Raw genomic sequence first — 25,678 nt, forward strand, 5'->3', positions numbered from 1 at the left:
CAGCAGGCCTTAATCCAGATCTCCTGGTCAAATGACCTGGAAGATTCTACTGTTCATCACAGATCCGACTCTTTACACGGAAACTTAAAACTTACAGGTAAGTTTCCTTACAGGGACAGTCCCCCTGGAGTAACTCAGGGTTAAGTATCTTGCTCAGAGACACAGTGGTAGTAAGTGAGGTTTGACCCTGTGACTTTGTTTGTTTATCATGTCTGTTTATGATCCAGACTGCCAGACCCAGCCTCCATCAATTTTCAGTCTACTATGATCTGAAGTGCAGACAGGCTGAGAACTTTAAAGAGGCTTTAAACTGAAAACCATATGCTGCTCTGAACGATCAGGTCTGTGACTCAGAGATGGTGACTCGAGTCTGAGATTCGCACTCGAATCATACAAACAATGTGACTTGTGTGTAGTCTTGCCCTCAACAACTGGAGACTTGACTTGGACTTGGGACTAAAGACTTGACTTGACATTGTCACTCAAGACTTGAGACTTGACTTGGAATCAAGCACAAAGACTGGAGACTTGACTTGGACTTGGAAAACCATTGTGTCCCTGAGCAAGACACTTAACCCTAAGTTGCTCCAGGGGGACTGTCCCTGTAACTACTGATTGTAAGTCGCTCTGGATAAGGGCGTCTGATAAATGCTGTAAATGTAAATGTAATGTAAATGACTCCGTGGCAGCAGCTATGGATGGAGTCCTGTTTGATGATGGCTGGATGATGGTTCCCTTCATAATGACCAGCAAATGAATAGTTTGGATCAATCTGCAGGAGTAATGTTATATAAACGTCTCCTACTAAAGAATCTGGATTTGACAGCAGGTTCTGCTCTGCTTATTGTTTTCTGCTTATTAAAAGGTCCCCTGCCATGAAATCCTTCCAAAATTCAGCCTTGGTGCAGAATTACAGCCACCTTTAGCCGGTCCCACAATGAGAGTTCCAGAGAACGCGCCACTTCAGTGCGTGTAGCTTTGGATGTTAAAGAGGAGGAGAATGGTGGGATGAGAAGGAGAGTGGCCTATAGAAGTTGAGGGGTCATTTGCAGAAATTATATCATCAATACCATTCACCAACCACAATGTTTAGTGCAGTCGTGTCTGCGTTTGTCCCAAAAAATAAAATAAAATTCACCCACTGGTTCTCGTGTGATAGAAGACCAGAAGTTTAATTCTTTTCATGCATAGAGTATACAGGGCAAAAAACAAAAGTAATGCAAAGTAAAGGTTAATGCAATGTGTTGTTTTTTTTTCTGCAGTACCAGCTTACGAAAACACAGGAAGCAGCACCGATCGATCGGTGCACTGTCAGAGGATGAAGATGAGTTTCCCCTTGTCTGCCTTGGGAATTTTTCTCTTTCTCTGTCTATTTTTTGCCTAATGTGTCTCTATAAGCTTGCCGTGAGCTGTCAATAAGTGCTGGAAACAAAATCCATCTGAAACTTCACTCCTGCATTTACTGTAAGGGTGGAGACAAAAGGCCCTACGAGGCAAATATGAGCGACCAGGCAGCTGTACTTTCCACAAAGACAGACACATTCAGCCCGAGCTTTTCTCTGTTTGCTCTCAACAGGACCTGCTCTTGTGCACAGATTTCTTCAGCACCAGGGGAATAGCAGCACATGAGGTGGGATAGAAGAATCATTTTACCTATTTTCTTACCCATTACCTATACTTACCTATTTTCTTGTTTTCAAACAAATTCAAAATATAAGGTGCATTCAGGTAAAATCAACAGATATTTACCCATTGTGAGCATTTGTTGTTTAAAAAAAAGCACAATGAATAACATAAAATGAATAGCAAGATGGATTCTTTATGACCTCACAGTACAGTGTATTGTAAAGCCCTTCGGTTTCATAATCTGATAAAATTACAAAAGCATAATAAATATTGACCAAAACAGAATAACTCTGATTCAATTTTTCAGGCCCAGTGGCTGCAGTAAAAGGATTCAGGAGACTGAGGAGGTAATGAACCTCTGCGAACAAACAAATTCACTGACAGAGGCCAGACGGGCAGATCCATAAGCACTTTCCAGGACAGCTTGATTAAATTATGAGCCTGGGGCTGAAGGAGCTCAACGTAGAAAGCAAGCTGGACATTTGTCAAAGCTAGAATTTCTTATTTACATATGTAAAGACAATATCAAATTGACTGGGCAGGTTTTATAACAGAATTGGCTCTTAGAGCCTCTAATATCTTTTAAACTGTGCAACATCTGCTTCAGGTATCTTACAAGGACAGTGGGGAGGTGAGGTAATAAAATGGCACCATTACATCACAAATCTCCTCTGCTTCCAAATGTCTTTAAATAAACTCTCCCCTTTAATAATAAATGTCTTTTTTACAGAAGCTTTCACTGTCAATGAGAGTGCAAGGAAAAGCAATTTAAAATTTTAGGTGAAGGTGTGGCGGTCGTCACCTTCTACTTCAGCCTGATGATGGAACCATCTGTAATAAAACTGTTGATATATGGGCTCAACAGAGATGGTGAGGAGCTTCATTTGTCACTGCCACGATGTGACAAATGTAGCTTTGACAAGATAATTAAATTATTTTCTTAAAATGTGGGCATAAGTTTTCTCAAACACAGAGGATCTCATGAAAAATACTTTCCCTGAACTATTCAATGAGGCATATTCAGATACTTCATGTGAAAACCTCACTCTGGTTTAATACATAGAAAACTTACAGAAATGAGGATGAGGGCCCTTGCATTTTACTCCATTTTTATCTACAGTGTAAACTTTACCCACTCGAGGCATTGCCTAGGCAGAGCACTGAACAACAGTTAGTAATTCCCAAGAGTAGACGTGTGTGTGTGAGGTATTCCAGTAAATAAGTCTGCTGGGCCTCAGGACACACCTTGGCCATCAAATTTGGAAACTTGCTGGCAAAAATTTCCCGTTATAACCCCCCATCAGTCAGTCTAGGAGCTAGATACCAGCACAGAGTTGTGCTCCAGTAAATTACAGTGTAGTCATTTAATACATGTGTCCTGCTGTGTGCAAACAGTAAAGATTATATTTCTGCAGTGATGCATTCCGGTCATTTGGAAGGTTTGTAACTCAACCTAAGCTCAAACTGAAGGAGACATCAGTAAAATCCTGTAGACTCAACGCTTAAACAGTTGCTTCAGACTGTAACAAATCACAAGCGTGTGCTTATGAAACATGAAGCACAAAAACTGAAATAGACAATATTTGTGGAGGATCTTTTAAGCTCTACATTGTAAAAAAATCCTCTTTAATGTAAAAATTCATACAACATCTAATACATTACTTGGAGTTAGTTTTGATATTGTGCCAGTTTGAAGAAAGTATGATCATTATCATTACTGATGAAATTTGAAATGTTAAGTACTTTTTGCTAAAAAAAAGATATACAACTATTGCACACATTTTGAGTCTTGTTATTTGCCTGCCACTGTCATTTATACTTTCCACATTTCCACATTCTACGTTATTCCATTGTGCATTTAATTGGACTGCCCAAAACTGTTTCATAGTGTGCTTCAAACCCATTGTACATGGCATCTGCCAATGTGTTTTAAAACAAAAAGTATTGCCTCTCTCAAATTTGATGGCTTTAAATGGCTCATCAGTTGAAAACTAAAGAGCTTCAACCAGCTGATCACTGGCCTTTTATTTGAAATTTAAGCCTTCACCAATTAGTCGTATTTTTTATTAGAGATCTACATAATTAAGATGGACAGTTATGGGCTGTTGCACATTTGACAGTTTGTCAATGAGTCACATCAGTAAACACTCATCAGAGAGAAGTGAGAAAAGACAAGACAAGGGAAGTTGGTTGTTGGTGTTTGTGATTTGTGCCGTACTGTTTCTGATGTAATATGTGACGTCTGAAAATGCCAAACAATAGTGTATAACAGGCCGACGGTAATCCTGCTCGCTAATCCTGCGTTTCTGCAGACCTTAGTGCTGAAAGCTTGTTTTGACAGCCCATCTGAGTCTCTTTCTACCGCATGGGAGGTGTAACACAGTGGCTTAGACTGTAAGAGGAGACGTGTGTTTGAATAACTGGTCCTTACATACACAAAGCAGAATATAACAGCAATTCTCTACTAAAAATTTACAGAACTTTGTAAGTGGGGGTTGTCTACTACTGTAATGTCAAAGGTGTCCTCAGCATCTACAGAAATAGAAAAATAAAAAGAACCAGTAAACAGTTATCTGTTTCTCAAAGAAGTGAAAGTACCTACCCTCTGTTTCTGTGTAATTATTTCCTTCTACTAGTACATGATCTTTAATTATGTTTTCATTACACTTTAAAATTAACACTTATCAGTATGCCTTATACAGTGCAACTGACAATGCAGTATATACATGGAAGTAAGTGGGGTCTGAACCTGTGGCTCTATGGCCTTCTGGTTTATAGGCATGTGTCTCTTCCCCTAAGCTACTACCACCCTCTCATGCACACTATTTTCAAATTTTGTATTATGTGTGACAGCATCATCAAATGTGTAATCTATTGTTATGCAAATCCAGTGGAGATCTTTGATCTTTCACTTGCCCCAAAAATGTCCCATTGCATACACAGGACAAATGCCCTTATCCACTTGCCCCAAAAAGAGGAATGACTTACAGGGATATTCCCCCTGGAGACACTCAGGGTTAAGTGTCTTGCTCAGGGACAAAATGGTAGTAAGTGGGGTTTGAACCTGTGACTTTGTGGTCTTCTGGTTCAGAAGCGGGAGTGTTACCCACTTGGCTACTACCACCCTACTAATGCTACCACCATCCTCATCTTCACCTGTAGGTTGCCTGCTCTGCTACCCACTGTGTTTGACAGCTGCTGTTTTGGAAGATATTGTCCATCTCACATTACTGCCTGACAAGAGGATTAGCAGCCACACATGGCCTGGGGCGTCCACAGCAACAGCCTTTCAAGGGTGGCCTGCTGCGTGTGGGACTATCTGTGTTTGACACTACACATTTCTATAACAAAACCCCTCAGCACATCCCACGGCACTGACTCAGCTGCTGTGGTGGGACACGTCTTGCTGTATCTGTAAGCTTTGCAGATACAGCAAAACAGGGTGGTAGTAGCCTAGTGGGTAACACACTCGTCTATGAACCAGAAGACCCAGGTTCAAATCCCGCTTACTACCATTGTGTCCCTGAGCAAGACACTTAACCCTAAATTGCTCCAGGGGGACTGTCCCCTGTAACTACTGATTGTAAGTCGCTCTGGATAATGGCGTCTGATAAATGCCGTAAATGTAAATGTAAATGCAAACAGATTTTAAAACCAAAACGAACTCTTCACATGGTGCATCTCTGAATATTAACATTTCCTTAAATGGATCGAACTGGAAACATCATTGTAACTTACTGTTTGTCATGTCTCAGCTTCCCTCCAGGTGCTTGAGGTGTGTGTGTGTGTGTGTGTGTGTGTGTGTGTGTGTGTGTGTGTGTGTGTTTCCTGGGGCTCAGGGAGGATTACCTCATAATGCCTCCTTTCATTTTCTGCACTTGTCTGACACTGTCAGGTGTCACAGCTGACAGGTAGTTTCATAGACACTAATTCTTGAAATTGTCTCTGCACCAAACAAAAGGTTTCCTCTGGTAAATCCCTCAACCCAAACATGTCTGGCCTCAGGTGACAAGTGTGTGTGTATGTTTGAGTTGAGTTTGGAGAGTCTTCGTCTGTGCTTGACAATGTCAGCTTGATCTTGTCATAACAGAAAGAGCAGTGCCAGCATCTGCTCATGTGATGAAGTGGTTTGCATGTGTTTTTATATACATTGCTGATCAGCAGCATAAGGTCAAGGGTAACGAACACCACCAGACAAAAAAACACACAGATTTTCTGTTGCCATGAGACATGAAATTAAGAGGAAGTCATCAGCAGAGCAGTCCAAACTTTTACAGTGTTATACAGTGTCTTTTACAGTTATACGGTATCCAAACTTTTGGCATGTACTGTAGACATTCAGACATTCAGGCTTTTGGGGTTAAATAAAAAATAGAACCACAGTATGAAGAACTGCAATGGTTATGGAGACACTTCATATCTGAATTACAACAAAAGTGTCTCCATTATGTGTAAGTGACACTCAGACACGGTCAAGTGCAATGTCTGACTAGAAAATAAAGAATTGCAGCTACATTCATTAAATTAAAAACAGTCACAACAGACTCCCATTACAAGTGCTGAAAATGACATGGTACCGGTCTGACCCAGACAGGATTCAGAAGATTACTGAAGGATGCTTCATATTGAGAGACACCTGGAAGGCCTCAGACCTTCATATTCATATCATCAATCCTCAAGGGCCAGAAAGGGCTGAAGTGTAGCAACACCATACCAATGTAGGCCAGTGTCCCCCTGAGGAAATATTGTCACTGAAAAAATAATCAGGATTCTGCATCATCTCACAATACCGCTGTAATGACATCTTCCTCTCTGAGACCTGACTGATAAACAACTAATGATACATTCAGATTACAATGTACAATGTGTTAAAACTATAACAAAGACGAGTGTGAGTGATGATTGATGATTTTTTTTAATAAAACACGCTACACACTAACTAATAAATAAAGTGAAGATATGCAAAATAAAAATGTAGTGTAAATACAGATTATGCTAATTTGGACGATATGGATGAGTGTGCATTGCAAACACACTGCAAGAGTGTTGCTGCCATGTCTGAGCAGCAGCTGTGTCCCCCCATTTGAAAATTATGTAAATGAGTCTACAAAGAATTTTGCATGTATGTAGTATTTCTGACTCCAGATTAAATTAGATAATTAAATTACTCTCAGCAATTAACATTAGTTTTGACAACCCAAGTAAATGCAGTATTCCCCTGAATGAATTAAAAGGAACTAAACAATTCAGTGTCAGTGAAAATGTATTGTCTCTAGTCATGGTTGTCACTGGTGCAGGGGCATAAATAACTTCATGGCTGCTTACTGCATAAATATGTGCACTGTGTTGTGGGTTAGCCTGGGTCTGTTGCACGTGAACATCATCCTCTGTTTGTGTGAGCTATGGGTGACATGAAATGTTGAGCAGCTGCAGATGGCACTGTTCTTTACCTCCACGCAGCCTCGTCTGCTCCGCAGCTCCCTGTTCTGCAGAAACGGTCTCCTTTTCAGTCTGGTGCTGTTTTTCAGGGCTGGAAAGGAAATAAATAAGAGAAACTGTTGACAGAGGAGTAGCTTTCACGACTTCTGAATGCCCTTTCACAAAATAAAATAAAATGTCTGACTCAAATAAAGATGAAATTTGAAAAACTAAGAACCAGAGATATTTACATTTACATTTACAGCATTTATCATACGCCCTCATCCAGAGCGACTTACAATCAGTAGTTACAGGGTCAGTCCCCTGGAGCAACTAACGGTTAAGTGTCTTGCTCAGGTACTACCACACTGATAAGATATGAGAACCAGAGAAAGCAATGTTGTGAATTGTTAAAGGTTCCCTGACATGAAATTAGTTTTTGCTTTTATATAGGTCATAGTGGTCCCCTAATACTATATCTGAAGTATCTCGGAGGAGATAATGTTTTTTGGGTAAGGGTGGGAAATTTTCGATGCGTAAAAAGCAGGAGAAACGGGTGGTAACCTTTCCGCTTAAGATGACATAAGGGGACAAATTCCCTGAAAGGAGGAACAGAACGGCCAAAGCACTCTTCACATCTATCGCCATTTCTAGCCACTGCAGGACCATAGACAGGCTCAGGGAACTCGTATTAATGTAAAATAATATCACAAAGTGAACTTTTCATAATAGGGGACCTTTAACATAAAACACAGGGGTTATCATTTACATTTAAGGCATTTGGCAGACGCCCTTATCCAGAGCGATCAATGAAGTGATCAATTCTGGTTCACTAGGACCCCCAACTATGAATACAATCTTTTTATTCACTATGTTGTAGATTCTATACATAAGTCAGACAATAAGAAGGTTACAAGTTAATCTAAATATAATCTAAATAAGAGGAAGGTCTTGAGATGCCGTTTGAAAGTGCTCAGTGACTGAGCTGTTCTGACCTCCATTCCACCACCGAGGGGCCAAGACAAAGAAGAGACTATATGAAAGTCTTCCTTTTACCTTTAGTTATGGCGGAGTATACGACATGCAGTGTGAGGTGTAATAAGGGCTGTGAGGTAGGATGGTGCTACTCCATGTTTGGCTTTGTAGGCCAGCATCAGTATTTTGAATCTGATGCATGCAGCTACTGGGACCCAGTGGAGGGAAAGTAGCAGAGGGGCGGTGTGGGAGAATTTGGGGCGGTTGAAGATCAGTCATGCTGCTGCATTTTGTATTAGTTGTAGAGGTTGGATGGTACATACAGGGAGTGCAGAATTATTAGGCAAATGAGTATTTTGTCCACATCATCCTCTTCATGCATGTCGTCTTACTCCAAGCTGTATAGGCTCGAAAGCCTACTACCAATTAAGCATATTAGGTGATGTGCATCTCTGTAATGAGAAGGGGTGTGGTCTAATGACATCAATACCCTATATCAGGTGTGAATAATTATTAGGCAACTTCCTTTCCTTTGGCAAAATGAGTCAAAAGAAGGGCTTGACAGGCTCAGAAAAGTAAAAAATAGTGAGAAATCTTGCAGAGGGATGCAGCACTCTTAAAAATGCAAAGCTTCTGAAGCGTGATCATTGAACAATCAAGCAAGAAGCGGGTGGAAAAACCAAGGTGCAAAATAACTGCCCATGAACTGAGAAAAGTCAAGCGTGCAGCTGCCAAGATGCCACTTACCACCAGTTTGGCCATATTTCAGAGCTGCAACATCACTGGAGTGCCCAAAAGCACAAGGTGTGCAATACTCAGAGACATGGCCAAGGTAAGAAAGGCTGAAAGACGAGCACCACTGAACAAGACACACAAGCTGAAAGGTCAAGACTGGGCCAAGAAATATCTCAAGATTTTTCTAAGGTTTTATGGACTGATGAAATGAGAGTGAGTCCCGTGGCTGGATTGGTAAAGGGCAGAGAGCTCCAGTCCGACTCAGACCCCAGCAAGGTTTGTGGGGCCTTTTCGGGTTGAGGATGGAGTCAAGCTCAACTCCCAGTCCTACTGCCAGTTTCTGGAAGACACCTTCAAGCAGTGGTACAGGAAGAAGACTGCATCCTTCAAGAAAAACATGATTTTCATGCAGGACAATGCTCCATCACACGCATCCAAGTACTCCACAGCGTGGCTGGCAAGAAAGGGTATAAAAGAAGAAAAACTAATGACATGGCCTCCTTGTTCATCTGATCTGAACCCCATTGAGAACCTGTGGTCCATCATCAAATGTGAGATTTACAAGGAGGGAAAACAGTACACCTCTCTGAACAGTGTCTGGGAGGCTGTGGTTGCTGCTGCACGCAATGTTGATGGTGAACAGATCAAAACACTGACAGAATCCATGGATGGCAGGCTTTTGAGTGTCCTTGCAAAGAAAGGTGGCTATATTGGTTGCTGATTTGTTTTTGAATGTCAGAAATGTATATTTGTGAATGTGGAGATGTTATATTGGTTTCACTGGTAAAAATAAATAATTGAAATGTGTATATATATTTTTTTTGTTAAGTTGCCTAATAATAGTCACAGTAATAGTCACCTGCACACACAGATATCCCCCTAAAATAGCTAAAAATAAAAACAAACAGTTTTGATATTAATTAGTTTTTTGGGTTCACTGAGAACATGGTTGTTGTTCAATAATAAAATTATTCCTCAAAAATACAACTTAATAATTCTGCACTCCCTGTAAAGGTAGAATCCCATACATGTCCATTCAGTGTATCTGATTTAAAAAATAAGATTGTCGTGTGCTTTCTCTTTCTGAAAATCTTCTGAGCAGTCATTATTACCATCATCATCACAGAGAAAGGTGCTCACCTCACCTGAACTAACATATCACTTACTGTGTTCCATTATCAATGAGCGCTACCAACCACATCTTACACCCAGTCCGACCCCTGTCATGTAAAAACGAACTTTAAAATACACCTGCACCCCTCTTGCTGCACTGTTTGCTACAGTTTGCTAAGTGAAAAGCAATTATGCTATGTATTTAGGTGGCTTTTTAAATACACACACCCACAAGTACAGTTGTACAATTAGGCATAAATAATAAAAAATGTTGGTTATATAATACAATATTATGAAATTGCATTTTATTTAATGCTATTTCAAATCAAAGCAAAAAACGGATGGACCGGTTAGTTAAGGAAGACCTTTTTTTTTTTTACCCATTTCCAGAAACGTAGTTGTGCTGTAGATGCCACCTGAGGGAGCTTTGGTTTGTTCTTGTCCCCTGCAGACAAGCATTCTGTTTAGTTAATAATATTCAGATAATGGGCAAGTGCCATTTGCTTTTAAATGGGATGGTGGATGTGACATGTCAAGGAAAAACATATCCATGATTAATTCAGAGAATAAAAACCCTTGTGAACCATGCACCTGGTCTAGTGGTTATTATTCATACTGTAAAAAGTTGGGGAAAAGTGAATATATAATTCACATCATGAACATCAGATCAGTATAACAGGAATGTTCAGCATGGTCGGCGTGTCCATTAAGGAACATGTCCTGCAAATGTTCTTGCCACTATGAGGAGAACGAACAGAGGTCACAACCGGTTGAATCCCTGAAGGGTCCTCAAATCATTTTACCAGAGACTGCACATCTCTCTGAGGGATCTTGACTACTTTCATTACAGCACTGCCCTGTGCTGACCACTGCTGTCCCATGGATTTCTGACCATGGGAAAAATACAGCAGTTCATCAATTTCTTTAAGAGAAAAGAAGAATCCCTCTTCAGAGAAACACAAATATTCTGCAGAGCTACAGTGTTCATTTGTACAGCTGTTTTCACTGCAACTTAAACTCATTTGGCATGGTGTCCTCATAAATAACACAGAAAGTGCAGCCTATACTAGCCCAGTGTAGCCCAGGAGTGTCAGAAATTTATCCAGAGCGACTTACAATCAGTAGTTACAGGGACAGTCCCCACCCTGGAGCAACTTAGGGTTAAGTGTCTTGCTCAGGGACATGGTAGTAAGCGGGATTTGAACCTGGGTCTTCTGGTTCATAGGCGAGTGTGTTACCCACTAGGCTACTACCACCATGAAATGAGCACTGTACACTCAAACACGCACAGGCGGAACAAATCTTGCGAAGTCAACATGCAGTGTCACTTTGTCACACACAGCCCTGCCTTATTTAATTTAACTTCATGTTTTGCTCCTTTTTCAATGGACAAGGTGCTACCAAGGACGTAAAACGCGGGTGAACTTGCTGGTTTTAAGACTCATGCAGGGAGAAAATACAAAACCTCTTCATGACAATCCTGACAATCCTCACACATCTGCCACTATGTTTTCCTTTCAGGTTCCTCAAGGCTATTCCTCACTTCTACACCATGACACCACATTCATTAGGGCTTAATCCAGGCTTAGGTCTGCTGCCTGGAGAAACAGAGAGCTGTGCTTAATTTTAGGGTACCATATAGTATATGGTTAACTATAAGCAGCTGTAGTAAAGTCTGTGTTAAAATTGCAAAAGTTTTAGACAGTCTGAAAGTTACCAAAGTTGTGGTAAAGTCTATGGAAGTATTGTGGGCACTATGGATTAGTTAAACCATAGTTGGTGTTAATCTGTGTTGATAAAGTTGAGGGTGTTGTGGTAAAGTATATGGTTAACTCCTTTGTGCACTACAGCACCAGTGGTGGACATGGGAGTCTAAATGTTGCTCAGTTGTTATAATATTGATATAAAAGAAAAATATAAACCCATTTGACAAAACACAACCTCAATTTTTTTAGTACAATTGTCACCATATGCACAGAAAATTTCAAGGAGATTAGTACAACTTGATACGTGAACTAATTCCATTCTCCACTTTACGCACTCTAACTCACAATAACTGCCATTTAAATATATTTTACAATGCCATCAAAAAAGCATAAAGGCTTGAACTCATTGAAAGACTGAGAATGTGAAGACCTAGCTCTTGGAAACCTTGCTGCTCAACAACCCTCACTGGGTACAGCCTTGAATGACAAAAGACTTTTATCAACATTGACCTGTGACATTGACCTCTTCTGATCTGCCATAGTTTTGTTTTTTTGGAAGCTGGACCTTCATCTGGTGCTATTAGTAGGCCTGTAACAACAACAAATTTTGCTGTCCCAGGAGTTATTACAATAAACAATAATATGGTAGAATCAAATGATGTAATGATAATGGCACATTAATGCAAGTACACCCTTTCAGTGATCAATAAACTATCATTTCTAAAGAATTTTTCAACACTGGGACTGGAATAAAAAAAATAATATCTAAAACAACAACCAAAAACAATAAATAAAATGAAAATGGACTCACAGTCTCTGATAACAAAAAAATGCACTTCAATTCAAAACCAAACACAACCAAAAACCATAAATAAAATGGATTATGAAGTCTCTGTAAACAAAATTGCCCTTAAAATATTAAACATTGGACACATACTAGGAAAACGGGCAAAACATAGAACATAGAAAGTACATTCAGTCTGAAACCAGCTTTAGCTTTCAGGAGATGTACGGTTGTCTCATTAGCTATTTATCCATCTTTCTTTACATCCATGATAAATATTCTTCAACAGTATCTCTTAAGAGTTTGTTCGCAAAAAGCATGTTCCCCAGGGGCATGCAACCCCACCCCCTGGCATTGCTTGAGAAATTGAGAAGCGCTGGGTTAAATGAAGAGACAGTTTTTTTTTTTAAAGAGAGAAAGAACTGGATCTTCTTGCTGAACTGAGCCAAATGAGCCAGTTCTAGAGAGAGAATTTAAAATGAAATAAATATACAGGGAGTGCAGAATTATTAGGCAAGTTGTATTTATGAGGAATAATTTTATTATTGAACAACAACCATGTTCTCAATGAAACCAAAAAACTCATTAATATCAAAGCTGAATGTTTATGGAAGTAGTTTTTAGTTTGTTTTTATTTTTAGCTATTTTAGGGGGATATCTGTGTGTGCAGGTGACTATTACTGTGCATAATTATTAGGCAACTTAACAAAAAACAAATATATACCCATTTCAATTATTTATTTTTTCCAGTGAAACCAATATAACATCTCCACATTCACAAATATACATTTCTGACATTCAAAAACAAAACAAAAACAAATCAGCGACCAATATAGCCACCTTTCTTTGCAAGGACACTCAAAAGCCTGCCATCCATGGATTCTGTCAGTGTTTTGATCTGTTCACCATCAACATTGCATGCAGCAGCAACCACAGCCTCCCAGACACTGTTCAGAGAGGTGTACTGTTTTCCCTCCTTGTAAATCTCACATTTGATGATGGACCACAGGTTCTCAATGGGGTTCAGATCAGATGAACAAGGAGGCCATGTCATTAGTTTTTCTTCTTTTATACCCTTTCTTGCCAGCCACGCTGTGGAGTACTTGGATGCGTGTGATGGAGCATTGTCCTGCATGAAAATCATGTTTTTCTTGAAGGATGCAGACTTCTTCCTGTACCACTGCTTGAAGAAGGTGTATTCCATAAACTGGCAGTAGGACTGGGAGTTGAGCTTGACTCCATCCTCCGAAAAGGCCCCACAAGCTCATCTTTGATGATACCAGCCCAAACCTTGCTGGCGTCTGAGTCGGACTGGAGCTCTATGCCCTTTACCAATCCAGCCACGGGCCCATCCATCTGGCCCATCAAGACTCACTCTCAGTCCATAAAAATGAGAAAAATCAGTCTTGAGATATTTCTTGGCCCAATCTTGACGTTTCAGCTTGTGTGTCTTGTTCAGTGGTGCTCGTCTTTCAGCCTTTTCTTACCTTGGCCATAACTCGGAGTATTGCACACCTTGTGCTTTTGGGCACTCCAGTGATGTTGCAGCTCTGAAATATGGCCAAACTGGTGGCAAGTGGCATCTTGGCAGCTGCACGCATGACTTTTCTCAGTTCATGGGCAGTTATTTTGCGCCTTGGTTTTTCCACATGCTTCTTGCGACTTGAATGAAACACTTGATTGTTCGATGATCACGCTTCAGAAGCTTTGCAATTTTAAGAGTGCTGCATCCCTCTGCAAGATATCTCACTATTTTTGACTTTTCTGAGCCTGTCAAGTCCTTCTTTTGACCCATTTTGCCAAAGGAAAGGAAGTTGCCCAATAATTATGCACACCTGATATAGGGTGTTGATGTCACCACACCCCTTCTCATTACAGAGATGCACATCACCTAATATGCTTAATTGGTAGTAGGCTTTCGAGCCCATAATGAACTATTATCATGCCATGACATGACACCCCATTTCGCTGCTACAGCATACAGAATTAACTATCGAAGCATTTCTTACCTCCACATTTGTTTTTTCTCAAATTGGAAGGTCAATTCTTAAATGGCAAAGAAAAAAAACACAGGGAACACTGGGTGCAGGCCACGCCCCCATATTTCCCTGCACCTGTAGACCCTCTGCTATAAAAGAGGTCCTACACCAGTGTTGCTGGTTCTGGTATTGAACTGTGAACAGCAAAAAACAGAGTGAGATGTCAGTGGTGCTCCTCAGATTTTGGTTTCATTATTTTGTCTCATTCGGAGTCAGTGGGACTCTGGTTCCTGTGAATGTTTAAGATTGTCTTGCATTTCATAGTGTCTTGTTATTTCAGGTTGAGGTCTATGGTGCAAAACGCAAGACATTTACATTTACATTTAAGGCATTTGGCAGACGCCCTTATCCAGAGCGACTTACAAAGTTACCATCGATGAAGAGATCAATTCCGGTTCACTAGGACCCCAACTATGAATACAATCTTTTTATTCACTCTGTTGTAGATTCTGTACACAAGTTCGACAATAAGAAAGTTACAAGTTAATCTAAATATTCTTTAAAGAGGAAGGTCTTGAGCTGTCGTTTGAAGGTGCTCAGTCACTGAGCTGTTCTGACCTCGAGGGGAAGTTCATTCCACCACCGAGGGGCCAAGACAGAGAAGAGTCTAGATGAATGTTTTCCTTTTACCTTTAGCGATGGAGGGACCAGGCGAGCAGTACTGGAGGCTCGGAGTATACGAGGTGCAGTGCGAGGTGTAATAAGGGCTGTGAGGTAGGATGGTGCTACTCCATGTTTGGCTTTGTAGGCCAGCATCAGTATTTTGAACCTGATGCGTGCAGCTACTGCGAGCCAGTGGAGGGAGCATAGCAGAGGGGTGGTGTGGGAGAATTTGGGAAGGTTGAAGATCAGTCGTGCTGCTGCATTTTGTATTAGTTGTAGAGGTCAAATGGTGCATAGAGGTAGACCAGCTAGTAGGGAGTTACAGTAATTCAGTCTTGAGATTACTAAGGACTGAACCAGGATCTGGGTGGCCTGTGTTGACAGATAAGGGCGGATTCGTTTGATATTGTAGAGAAGGAATCTACATGAGCGGGAAAGATTGCTGATGTGAGTCGAGAAGGAGAGTTGGTTGTCTATTGTTACACCAAGGTTGCAGGCTGTTGCAGAAGGAGAGAGCTGCGAGTTGTCCAGGTAAATAGCAAGATCCTGATGTGGTGAAGAATCTGCTGGAATGAATATTAGTTCAGTTTTGGTGGGATTGAGTTGGAGGTGATGGGCTGCCATCCAAGACGAGATGTCGGTTAGACATGCAGAGATTTTGGAAGCAGCATGAGAGTGGAATGAGTGTGGTGTGTGCCCCCCAAGTGAGTCTGTTCCTTCCCTTTCCCCATTTCCAATTTTCCCAATATAGAGCCCTATATGTTTGTCCCAGATAAGTAATAATCTAAGTGGCACGTACCTGTGCTTGGGTCCATTATTTCTGTTTCATGACAATAAAGCTGATGGTGTAGAAGCATAGTTTGTGTTATTGGGGGGAGATCTGGGGAGTCTGGGGTTATGTTGAGTATGTTTTATTTGTCATAGCATTAATGAACTTGGAGAAACTGAGGAAGTTGTAGTAATTCTGTGGTTAATAGTTAATGTTAGTCCTGTATGCTCCTCTCACAGACTGGTGCCTCCTCAGATCCGTGTCAGATCAGAATAACCCTCAGGATTAAGGTCTTCCCCACACCACGTCCTCCTCAAACTTGACGGGGATCCACAGAGGCGCTCTGCCTGCACTGAGCACTGACAGTTCAAAAGCTTCCCAAATCCCTCTCTGATTTCACAGTGGATATAGTGTCACTGGTTGGGATGCAAGGGGGAACGATGCAGCCAGAAAAGCACAGCCACACCCATTCAGCACAGAGACAATCACAGACAGGTCATCCAGAGTGGATCAGGACAGCTGTGCTGTCACTTAATGTCTCCAGAGTGAAAAATCATGAGAAGAAATGTATTAAACTGCCGGGTTCAGACCAGTTTCGCCTTGTCTCACAGGCTTCACAGTACACAGAACAACCATCAGAACACCACACACTGGGCTTCAGCAAGCATCAGTCAGAATACAGTCAAGTTTTCTAATACATGGGCATTGTCATTTTTACATCCTCAGCTTGGAAAGCAGCTTGGTTTGTATCAAGCGGATGATTTTAGCAGAAATTTGCAAATGAACACAGCTGTTCTCTTTGGAATGTGGTACTGCACACAGATTTTCCATTTTTCCATTGTCCAGGTTTGTGTAATTAAATCCTCTGACTGCGAGCCCCTTAGCGCTGTGCTGAAAAGGGGCTCTGGCTCCTCTCCGAAGGCTGAAGTGAGCCTCAAGCCATTTTAAAAAACAGCAAGCCTCTAGCGACACAGGACAGTTTAGATCTACATGCAGAGTCAAGGTGGTGTTCATCAGAGGCCAGAAAACCAATAAAAGCCCATGCTGAGCCTTTAAAACAAAAGCAACCGAGATGCCTTCCAGAAGAGTTCAGCCTACAAAATTCTGAGCATGGTTCTGAGGCATCACGTCATTCAACCTGATCTTTTAAAAATATACAAGAGAACCACTGTTCTGCTAGGGAGCAGAGCACAGGTGGAAAATTGAAATAACATTGTTACACATATTTTATACTGCAAAAGCCCAAGGAAACATTCTAAACAAACTCAGAAAGAGGGGATTTCCCACCACATCGCAAGCCAATGCTCTCAGAACATGGCTGGCACTGTGCATGTGTGTGTGGCAGAGAGCACCAACTCACTAGACGAGGGGACTTTTTGCTGGTCCCCAAAAAGAAAACGTGTGAAGAAAAAGAATAAACCATTCATAATATACACATTACATTATATATGTATTGTTTCAAGCATTGCCAGGTTGAAATGATAGAATAAATCGAACATTTAAACACAATCTACCTAGCACACCGCACTCATATCAAACGCTGCAAAAAAAACAAAACAATGGGCTTGTGTGCACAATGTGGTGACTTTACTGTTACTTGGGATATGAACGGGGCAGTGAACAGAGTGCGAAGTGAAAGTTGTGTTATGTTTGCTCTGTGGTCTGTCTGCTGCCGTGAAAAATGATTGGGGATTAGATCACTAATACACCTGTTATTGTTAAAAATGTCTGCAGAGCTTGAAGCCCAAATCTTCCCAGCAGCGCTGCACCACGGGAGGGAAGACAGAGGAAAACAAAGACCTTACATGGAAATCTGACAGAGGCGGCCTCTCATGACCAATGAGGTTCAGCGGAGAGAAATGTTCGCAACATCAAGCTTAGAAGAACCAAAGTCAGATCAAACACACATGGCCACGATTAATAAAGATTCCAAAAGATTTGCAGGTGTGCAGCACGTAGCGTCCACCTATAAATCATCACACCAAATATTCGTGTGTTTGGGGGACACCAGCGGAGAGTTGAGGTTTTGCTCCAGGAGCTCCACTGCATAGAACCAGGGGTGTGATGTGGCCACACAGGCAGGTTTACAATGAAGCCCGGACAGTCACCCAGCCTCCATTCTTCGGAGGACCCGCGGGGCTCTTAGCATGCAGCCACAGACAAAATCAGTGGTGCCTCTGAGTCAAAAGTTACCCTCATTGTTGTTAATAAATTTTACTCTATTGTGTTTCTGGTCAAACATTTATCATTATCTTACTGAATATTGTGATAAATTCAGACAATTAATTAATGGAATTGCGTCTGGTGTGTTAATACTTTTATTATTATAATTGTGGCAATACAGAGCACTAAAACGAGGTCAATGCACCCCACAGACATTAGTACACACTTCCAATTTCCATCCGAACTTCCAAGAACAGCACAGCCTGGATAACCAAGGGCCATTGTCTAAAAAGGTAACAATCCCCATTTTTATTTAAAGCAACTAGGCAATACCGTAAAATAATATTGCTTGTTGTGCCTTGGGCTGTTATAATAATAATAAAATGAAATAAAAATGGACTAACGCAAAAAACACTCGCATGTATGCTTCACATCTGCCAAATATATACTTTTTTTTAAATAAAGTGCCACCTGAGCTGCCAGAACAATAAATAATTCATTAAAATATAAAGAACAATACAAATCAGAAAACCTTTTGTTTGAATGTCAGGACTTGTTCTCTACACTACACTGCAGACGCACACACACATACTTACTCTCTCTCTCCCCCTTTCTTCAGACAGTTTGCATTGCAATGCAAAATTGTGAGCATGTCCACATGGTCCGGACTCAGGTTCGCTCTTTGAGGCTGTGTTGCCTGCTGCAGAAAACAGACACTCAGATGTTGTTGATGTGGCAGGGATGCAGATTAAGAAGTGAAGCGATTGTCATTGTGAAACACCGCAGCACACGGTGACAAAACGAAATGTGTCCTCTGCTTTTAACCATCACCCTTAGTGACAGGTGCCCAGGGAGCAGCGCGTGGGGACGGTGCTGCTTCATTACCAGCTAGTCAACCACTGTCCCACTTGGCTAGCCTGGCCAACATGAGATATTTCATTGTTAGATAGTTCTTTAATAATCAAATGTCTCCGGGTCATGCAACACAACGAATCGACTATGAAATTCATTGCCAACTCTTTTAGTAATCAATTTTTCATCTATTTAGTCAGTTCATCATTTACATTTACATTTAAGGCATTTGGCAGACGCCCTTATCCAGAGCGACTTACAACATGCTTTCAAGTTACCATCGATGAAGAGGTCAATTCAGGTTCACTAGGACCCCCAACTATGAATACATCTTTTTATTCACTCTGTTGTAGATTATGTACACAAGTTCGACAATCATCAGTTCATTGTTGAACTAACTATTGAATCAGTTCAATCTAAAACACAGAAAGTCAGATGACCACTCAATGCAAAAGAGTCTCTGGTGTTGTTTAGAAAGGCAACTCAACCAAAGACAGTCTAAAGAACCCTGGTATCTGTACTAAACTACAATAGGCTCACTCACTCATTTTCAATAACCACTTAATCCACATCTGGATGCAGGGCCATTCCAGGTAATCGGGCACAGGGTGGGCCACCCCAGGGCCACAAAAAGAGTGAAATTCAAATGAGTAACATGTAAAAATGTGTGTAAAACCTCCTCCTCTAGACCACTTCTCACTCAAATACTATTAAAGGTGAGGAGTCTTTCTGTAGTGTCTGCCGTTGGGGTGTTAACCAATAGGGGAGTTTATAGCAGGTCCTGTAGGGGCAGGTTCATTGCTCAATAGCTCAGGAATGCCAATTAAACGCAGCAGGAAGTGGAGTCCAGCACTGGGAAAAAACAGCTCTGCTCTAGAGAAAGACCTCTGACATTCAGACAAACAACAGATTCTACAGAGTGCTATCTTCACAGCTAACATAATACCATACAGTTTCACGTGAATTATGACAAAGGGTTTACAACCGTGTGCCACCACGCTCTGCTCATCCAGTGAAACATGAATAGCCTTAATTGAACATGGAATGTACGTAAACAGAACAAATGAAAATGGATGCATTGTATTATCCCGACTGATCGTGATAAAATTTGCTCCTTTCGGGATGCTGTACAAACACTGACATGAACCACATCGATCACTGTTGCAGCCTCACCACCTTTTCCTATACGTGGGTGGAGCGCACAGTCTGTCTGATGGTGGTTGAAAGTGCTGGAAGAAGATCTATCAGTCCCAGTTGCTGTGTAACAAATCGCTCATTAATCCGTCACAACTAGAACATTTAAAGGCCAGCAGGAGGAGAAACGAGATCTCATGTTTCATAATTGTTATCGCATTGGCTGAAGAAGCAACTGCCACCATGGAGGGCTGAGGGTATGTGGGGCTTTCAGAACGGGCAGAACAAAATGAGAAGATAAAACAACTTTTCAAGCTCAATCACCCTGACATGTGATTTAAACACAGGCAGGGACACATTTCACCCAAAACAGTGACGGGGTTGTGTTTCGCGAAATGAAATGGTAATGTGGCGTCTGTGCAAGCGTGCGCCTCGGTTTCTGTGTGCGCCCCGGCCTTCGTGTTTGTGTGAATGTCTGAGTGGGCCATGCTGTGCATTGTCAGAACTTGTCTGGATGATGGATGCGCCGGTGTGAAATCAAAGGAGACCCTCCACGTCCAGCCCCAACCAAACCTGCACCCTGAAACCAGACCCCACTCATGCACTTCAGCCATCAGAGTCCGAGTGAGGGCTGCTTTGTGTTTTGATAGCTGTTCAAACAAGCGCGATATAAAATACACCCCTGACCTCCAGCGCCGTCTTTCTCACCTCCCTTACTATAAGCAAAGGCCTGCAGAAGCTTTAAGGCTAAAGGGCTGTGTGGGAAGGTGCCCAACGTTTTCGGCAAAATACTCGAATGATGTGCACATTCACAGATACACACACAGATAAAGAGATATAAAACACTCAACACGCTGTACTAATGATTCTGTGAATATGTTCACAGTAATTAGCTGCACTATCAAGAATTGTTTAAGGTTTTGTTTTAGGTATTTCCTTCCAAATGTTATATTATGTTAATAATAGTAGACCAAACTTAATTCGTACTGCTGCAACCTAATAATAAAAAAAAGGCCAACTATAAAAAAGTAAAATCAAAACAAGCACTCTCACAGGTGAATAATACATATTTTAAAATATGAACAATAAAAATTAAGTGTACTTCACAAAATTCTGTCCGTGTATTCTAATTAGCAATACACTATTTCACTATGTCACTATGTCCAGCCACACACCAGCGACACCTGAAATTGCTGCAGTTGATATTAAAATGAATTGATCATTTGATCATTTGTTCATTCAAATGACACACAGCTGGAGGACATAAAGTAAGCAGCAGCCGTACAGCATCTGCAGATCGAGCGCTTTGTTCTCAAAGCTCATTTGTCTCCCTGTGTGGGGGTCGCACTCTTAAGAGATATCAAAGCAGCGAGGGCCACAAATCTCTCAGTGCCGCGGAGTCGGGAGAATTTCCGTCTGCAGGCGGACACACCGAGAGGACGATGGGTAACAAATGGCTTTTCATCCGACCGGCAGCATGGGCAGATGAGGGCCGGTCCCACACTCTTCCAGACATCCCGAGCCGGGGCGGCTTCACGGCACATAAACACGCTGGAGATCCGATACGCACAGTCTGTTCACTAATAATCGCAGCGTGTCTCTGCATCTTAACACTGTGACCGATAACAAACGATTCTTCTTGCCATCGCTCATCCGCTTTTGGCATGGCGGCCCTGAACATGTCACGTACCCTTCCAAAATATTTGCCCTAAACTTGGCAACACGAAGTGGAACAGAGTTCAGCTTAACAGCATAATTTGTAATAAATGAACCGGTTCACCGATCATTTTATAACGTGTGCATACGGTACAGCGTGCTGTCCTTTCAGATCACCGTGTGTGTTGAAAGTGATCAGCCTTGTCCTACCACGACGAATGAAGAAGGTACGAATATGTTGTATATCATGAACATTTTCTTTATTCCAAAGAGGACAACTGTGAAGTTTCAGACCACATCCCCACCACCGTCGCCCAAAAGTGAAGAGTAAAGGAATCTAGACAATGGAGTTTGCTTTGTGTAAAATGTGAATGATGGCGATTAGTCGACATACTGGAGACCAGCCTCCCCGGCCAATCACAGGCCGCACTGAGATCGTTAAGGTAGGGCTTCTCTCGCTTCCTGTAATTACAAGCCGGGAAGCCAAGAGTTCACAGGTCACGTGACGTGGCGAGTTCAGTCCGGATCCTCCCCAGCCAGTCCACATGTGGAGGAGGCCAAGGCTGCAGCTGTGACCCTGGGGAGCAACTCCCAGGATGGATGGTCCTCGCAAAAGTGCATTTAAAAAGAAACAACCACGTAGCCTTGAGCACCCAGGGATGAAGCGGCGTATGTCATGGGGAGGAGGGGCTATGTGGGATGGGGGGGGGGGGTCGATGCAGATGTGATGGAGCAGACGCTCGGCTCTCTGTGCTGAAAGTGAACTGTGAACTTTTCCTGATCTCATTTAGCAAATGAACCCTTTTTTTTTTCGTCTGGAGATCCTCCGTTTTCTAGACAGCCGGTGTTTGTTAAAGTGCTGGAACAGCCTTCAGGCCTCTGCTGAAAGAGAATCTCTTCTCCCAGAGCGGCCTTGGAACACAAAAGCATCATCTCCTTGCGTACCCCACATCCTGTTCTTACTCTTACTGCAGGCCCATCCACCTTATCAACCAATAGTGAAATAATATTTATGAGACTTCAGAGGCATATAGTCTGTAATTAATTATTAGTAATCTTTTTTTTTTTTTTTTTTTTCAGCCAAATCTTTCAAAGATTAATTCATTTGACCAACTGAGCTCTCACTGTGCAGAACTTTTGATAGCCAGGCTTCTTCTGGTCATGATAAAATGCACAAACATGGATGCTCGATCATCACTTTTAATCAATAATTGATAAACGTAATAAAACAACATATGTTAAAAAGTCCTGTGAAGTGATGCCTTGTGATTTCAGGAGAAAAAAAAAAGAGTGAAGCCCAGCGTGCGACCCCTGCGCGAACATCATTACAGGAACATCATTACTGTAGCTGGACATGGTCTCCTGTGGTAGGAAAACTGCGGTAAAGCCGCACGTGTGCCATCCAGCCAGGCCTGCGGCCCAACGGCCCTCAGACTCTTAACTTGTGAGCAGTGGCTCTTCGCCTGAAAATAGAAATCTAAACCTTCATTATTCGTGGTTGCGCCCATTCCAACATGGGTTAAATGCAGAGGGCAAATTTCACTGTGTGCATCGTGTGCTGTGCTGCTGTGTATCACATGTGACAATCACTTCACTTTAACTTTAACATGCAGAGACGTGATGAAGTTGCGGCCCAACGGCCCTCAGACTCTTAACTTGTGAGCAGTGGCTCTTCGCCTGAAAATAGAAATCTAAACCTTCATTATTCGTGGTTGCGCCCATTCCAACATGCAGAGACGTGATGAAGTTGTAACCACTCAGCTGACGCGACAGGTCACAGGTTCGAATCCCACTTGCTACCTACTTCGCAGAGCAGGGCTTACCCTGCATTTCCTCAGCATCAGCGAAACGCTGCAAAAGTTTATCTCTGCCCCATGAGCACAGGGAATGTTCTGATGTTTCGGCGGTGCTTGACGAGTGTGTCTGGACCTCGGATTTACACAGCCAGGATTTATCATCTCATTTTCAGAAGCCAAATACGAGACCCACACAGTCGGGTTTTCCTGCCAAGAGACTCACGGAGGAGAACCCGACAATGACGATGTTTGTGGCAGAAATGTGTTTTACTTTTCTCCACATAACGATATTCTAACTCTGACAATGAAAGTATGACATATTTGGTGGAAGAGAACGTGCTATGACTGGACTGCGACGTGTGTTGAAGCTGGAGTAGAAACTTCGAGCGATATGAAGAACTGGCTGCTCTGGCGTAAACTCGCTTTGGATTACATGTGTGCAAAAGTGCGTTCATGCGCGTTCCGCAGAGATAAAACGAACTCTAGTCACTCACCTTTGTCACAGTCTGGGGGATAAAAAAAGGTCCTCCCGTCGTTTTTAGTTCTCGCTCTCGGTCGAAAATCCGCAGCTCTGTTCTCTCAGCGCAGCTGCGCGATCGGTGCTTCGCGCCGCTAATTCGGCGGGCCAAACAGCGCCTCCCGCTGGCGTTGCCTGGTACTACACCGCCACCCACCGGAGCACTTGCCACACTCATCTCCCCTTCACACCAGACTCATTTACATTTACAGCATTTATCAGATGCCCTTATCCAGAGCGACTTACAATCAGTAGTTACAGGGACAGTCCCCCTGGAGCAACTTAGGGATAATAGTCCTGCTCAGGGACAAATTTTTGGGGCAGTGGTGGCCTAGCGGTTAAGGAAGCCTAATCAGAAGGTTGCTGGTTCGAATCCCAATCCACCAAGGTGCCACATCCCCACGCACTGCTTCCCGGACGCCTGTCATGGCTGCCCACTGCTCACTCAGGGTGATGGGTTAAATGCAGAGGACAAATTTCACTGTGTGCACTGTGTACTGTGCTGCTGTGTATCACATGTGACAACCACTTCACTTAAAATGGTAGTACGTGGGATTTGAACCTGGGACTTCTGGTTCATAGGCGAGTGCTTTACCTGCTAGACTACTAGCACCCTTTACCAGACTCACTGGTAAACACCCACAAACAAGAGATATGTGAAAATACGAAAGATATGACTATTATGCTTCCCTTTAAAATTATTTGCCAGCACAGACTCGCCCAAGGTACAATAATTCCTACATAAATAGCAAACAAAGCAACAATCTTATAAAGATTAATGAGCACAAGGGTTCACAGATCTCCAGAACAGTTTATTAGTGGCCACGTTTTGAAGTTTTAGTTTTAATGTAAGAATTTACCTTGAACAAAACAAGTAGCAAAATTATAAATCAAAAGAACTGAACAGACGTCCAAGCATGATTTCAAATTTCACACATTTTTGCAAACTGCCAAAAGGAGAGTTTAATGCAAATCAAGCTTTATTTTAAATAGTAGTTGATAGCCCTTTGATAGACAAATAATCCCTATGCGGAGGTGGGATGATTTAAGAGTTTCTTAGTTCATGAAGGTCACCTTAAACCTACGACAGCAAATATAGTGTCACATGAAGACATCGTTGACTATTCAAACAGCTAAAGTAAACATCAGTACACAGAGAGATGTGCAAAACAGTCAGAAAATTATTTCATTTGGCCTCAGCACATTTGAGGAAGGAACAGGGCTTGGGGGTTTCAATGACAAATCAGGCCTTTCCTTGAATTTTACAGTCCAGGATAAGACAAAGATGAGATAAAGTATATTTAGAGGAACAACACTGTGCAGAAATAACCATGAAATAGAGTAAATGGTGACAAAATCCTGTATGCTTAAATAACATTCAAATAAAACTGAATTAGCTTTTAATTCCACAAACATATTTAGGGGAGTGAAAAAAACATAACTATAAAAACATTTCTTAATATACTGTTTTATTCATCCAAAAAAAATACTATTAAATAATAATCATCCAGTTACCCCTGCAGGATAGAGACCACGCCAGAGAAGAACCCCCCCCAAAAGTATGCTTGTAACAAATCATTAAATTCTTACTGTATATAGTAAATCACTCTCTTTAACAGCCAAAATATTAACACCTCATAAAACAGGCTCTCTTTTATCATAAAACAGGCTCGCTGTTCCAGGGTCAGATTGCGACGGTGTGGGCATGCTTCTTGCACAGAGGTTTGTCCTTTTTGGAGAAGAAGGTCTGACCTTCCAGACTGGTGCTGCAAACCTGAATGAATGAAGTCAT

The 25,678-nt window shown here is 41.9% G+C and overlaps 2 protein-coding genes across 8 annotated transcripts in view; both read right to left on the reverse strand.

Moving 5' to 3' along the window:
• Nucleotides 1–23,972, reverse strand: part of bmpr1bb (bone morphogenetic protein receptor, type IBb) — a 39,049-nt gene extending 15,077 nt beyond the window's left edge. Inside the window, exons 1-3 of one of the 4 annotated variants that reach the window (XM_028980176.1) lie at nt 23,864–23,946; nt 18,528–18,628; nt 7,077–7,156 (exon numbers count right to left, since the gene is read on the reverse strand). In XM_028980176.1, coding sequence (XP_028836009.1) covers nt 7,077–7,156; nt 18,528–18,583 — 136 coding nt within the window. In that variant the 5' untranslated portion in view covers nt 18,584–18,628; nt 23,864–23,946. Of the gene's footprint in view, nt 1–7,076; nt 7,157–14,366; nt 14,531–18,527; nt 18,632–23,863 lie in introns of those variants that run through there. The other 3 variants (XM_028980175.1, XM_028980177.1, XM_028980178.1) reach the window with 3 other exon arrangements.
• A 705-nt stretch (nt 23,973–24,677) lies between these two features.
• Nucleotides 24,678–25,678, reverse strand: part of pdlim5b (PDZ and LIM domain 5b) — a 28,668-nt gene continuing 27,667 nt past the window's right edge. For all 4 annotated transcript variants that reach the window (XM_028980153.1, XM_028980155.1, XM_028980156.1 and 1 more), the window contains exon 13: nt 24,678–25,660. In XM_028980153.1, coding sequence (XP_028835986.1) covers nt 25,571–25,660 — 90 coding nt within the window. In that variant the 3' untranslated portion in view covers nt 24,678–25,570. The remainder of the gene's footprint in view (nt 25,661–25,678) is intronic.

This window comes from Denticeps clupeoides, chromosome 5, assembly GCF_900700375.1.
Source record: "Denticeps clupeoides chromosome 5, fDenClu1.1, whole genome shotgun sequence".
Lineage (NCBI taxonomy): Eukaryota > Metazoa > Chordata > Actinopteri > Clupeiformes > Denticipitidae > Denticeps > Denticeps clupeoides.